Raw genomic sequence first — 1959 nt, forward strand, 5'->3', positions numbered from 1 at the left:
TCATCCAGTAGCCAGGCACAGGCTGCCACTCTGGCCCCCCGTAACTCCTCCCCACACCAGCGCTATGAACAGTGGACGAGTAGTAGAGGCTGCTGCGAAGCCCTCGCGCCACCCTTCTGCCTTCCCTTAGGCTGGCTGCCCCCACGGGCCCTGGCTTACTCTGTATGAAGTGAGCAGATTGGTGGTGGGGCTGACATGGAAAGAAAGAGACAGTGAATAGCCACAGAAGTAGAATGGGATATTGGGATTCGTTGCCTCCCAAAGGAAAGTACCGTGATCCTGGGAGAAAGGTGAAGCCTTATTTCTGCTACGAGCTCGTGGATGACAGGCAAGCTCATCTAAGGGGAAAAGAAATGGTGCGACAGCTTTCTAGTGCCAGGAACAAAGGGCCATCTCCCACCGCGGGTCCTCTCTCCACAGGAGATTGAGGGTGCATCGCACCATGTCTATGCCGACCAGCCCCACATCTTCAACGCTGTGGTGGAGGAGATCTGCGACTCGGTCGACTGAGCTGCTCTCTCTAGACAGAGGAAGAGGAGGAAGCCAGCGAGTGACTCTCGCCTCTCTGTCCACTCACGCACCCCCTATATCCTTCCCTCACAAGCTAACATGTGCCAGCCAGGCAGAGTCTTGGGCTGTCCCCAGGATAGGACCACAGTGAAAAAAAATCACTCCTGAGTCCACACTAAGGGCTAGAGGCAGAAGCGAGAAGAGGCCTTGAGCCCCCCACCCAGAGGAAGAACATGAAGGGATGCACAGTGCCCCGCATTCTCTCCATGCCAAGTGTTCCCCGAGTGGTGGTGAAGGGATTGCACCGAGCCACATCTCTCCCTGTGCAGCCTTTCCTTCCTCCAGGCAAAGGAGGGCTCCCAGCAGCCTTTCCTAGCTTTGGAGTGTTTATGGGGTTAGGTTCCGTGCAAGAACATCTTCTCCATCACCCCCACCCTCATCCTGTGCCAGTTCCATCCAGATTCTGATTTGGACCAGTCTTCACTTAACTACTAAGAGCAGGTCCTAGAGCTCCCTTCACCTGCAGGTCCCTTCTATGACCTGAAAGCCTTCATTGACAGATGAGGGAACAGGGCAAGGCAGGACATGGCTGGCCCATGGTAACACAGCTCTGTGTTTCACTTAACTACTAAGAGCAGGTCCTAGAGCTCCCTTCACCTGCAGGTCCCTTCTATGACCTGAAAGCCTTCACTGACAGATGAGGGAACAGGGCAAGGCAGGACATGGCTGGCCCATGGTAACACAGCTCTGTGTGATATGACTTTCAGCAGAGCTAAGTCTAGAACCCAGTCCACTGACACTCAGTGCTATTGCAGCCTTGATTTGCCAAGGTTCGAGGCAGGCTCCATTGCCATGAGGTTAGTCCTGGTCACCAGCTGAGGCCCATCCCTGCCCCACATTCTAGCCCCATTGTGCAGGGGTGCTGTAGTCCTTCCCTGTGTCTCAGCCCTGGCTGCCTAAGCTGGGAACATTCAAGTGCTTCCTTACTTGCCCCCTTTTCCTACCAACTGGGAGGCCTCTGAGCCTCCCTTTGTGCCTTGGGCCCTGAAGCCCCATATATAGTATAGAGCAAAGGTGGCCCCTGGTGGAGAGTGGGGGAATAGGCCCTTCAACCCCAGGGCCAGGTCTGGATTCTCCATGCCCACTAGTATCCATATTTTTTTACCTGCCTCCAGAGCTGAGGCCCTCCCTGAGCCCTTTCCCATGGTCCAATGGGAAGCCTCAAGCCAACAGTCCCCTGTCATCAGCCACAGGATGGTTCCCACTGCCTGACCCTCTATCCCCATGGCCTCCAGCTCATCCTGCCCCCCACCTACCTATCAGCCCTCTCCCAGGGGCTGGGTCCAGGTGCTGCTCTCAGGTTCTGGGCAGTAGGCTGGGCCTAGCCCCAAACCAGGGCAGCTCTACCTGTTCCTGCATTTTGTAAAGCCAATGCTCTCACCAGAATAG

General features: G+C 55.7%; 1 protein-coding gene across 1 annotated transcript in view; it reads left to right on the plus strand.

Moving 5' to 3' along the window:
- The window catches only part of LOC103584174 (abhydrolase domain-containing protein 4-like), a 2668-nt gene extending 1549 nt beyond the window's left edge, over positions 1 to 1119 (plus strand). The window contains exon 3 of the mRNA XM_008565277.1: positions 421 to 1119. Within this exon, the coding sequence (XP_008563499.1) occupies positions 421 to 510 (90 nt within the window). The 3' untranslated portion in view covers positions 511 to 1119. The remainder of the gene's footprint in view (positions 1 to 420) is intronic.
- The last annotated feature ends 840 nt before the right edge of the window (positions 1120 to 1959 follow it).

This window comes from Galeopterus variegatus, unplaced genomic scaffold (genome assembly GCF_000696425.1).
Source record: "Galeopterus variegatus unplaced genomic scaffold, G_variegatus-3.0.2 Scaffold46101, whole genome shotgun sequence".
NCBI classification, from domain to species: Eukaryota; Metazoa; Chordata; class Mammalia; order Dermoptera; family Cynocephalidae; genus Galeopterus; species Galeopterus variegatus.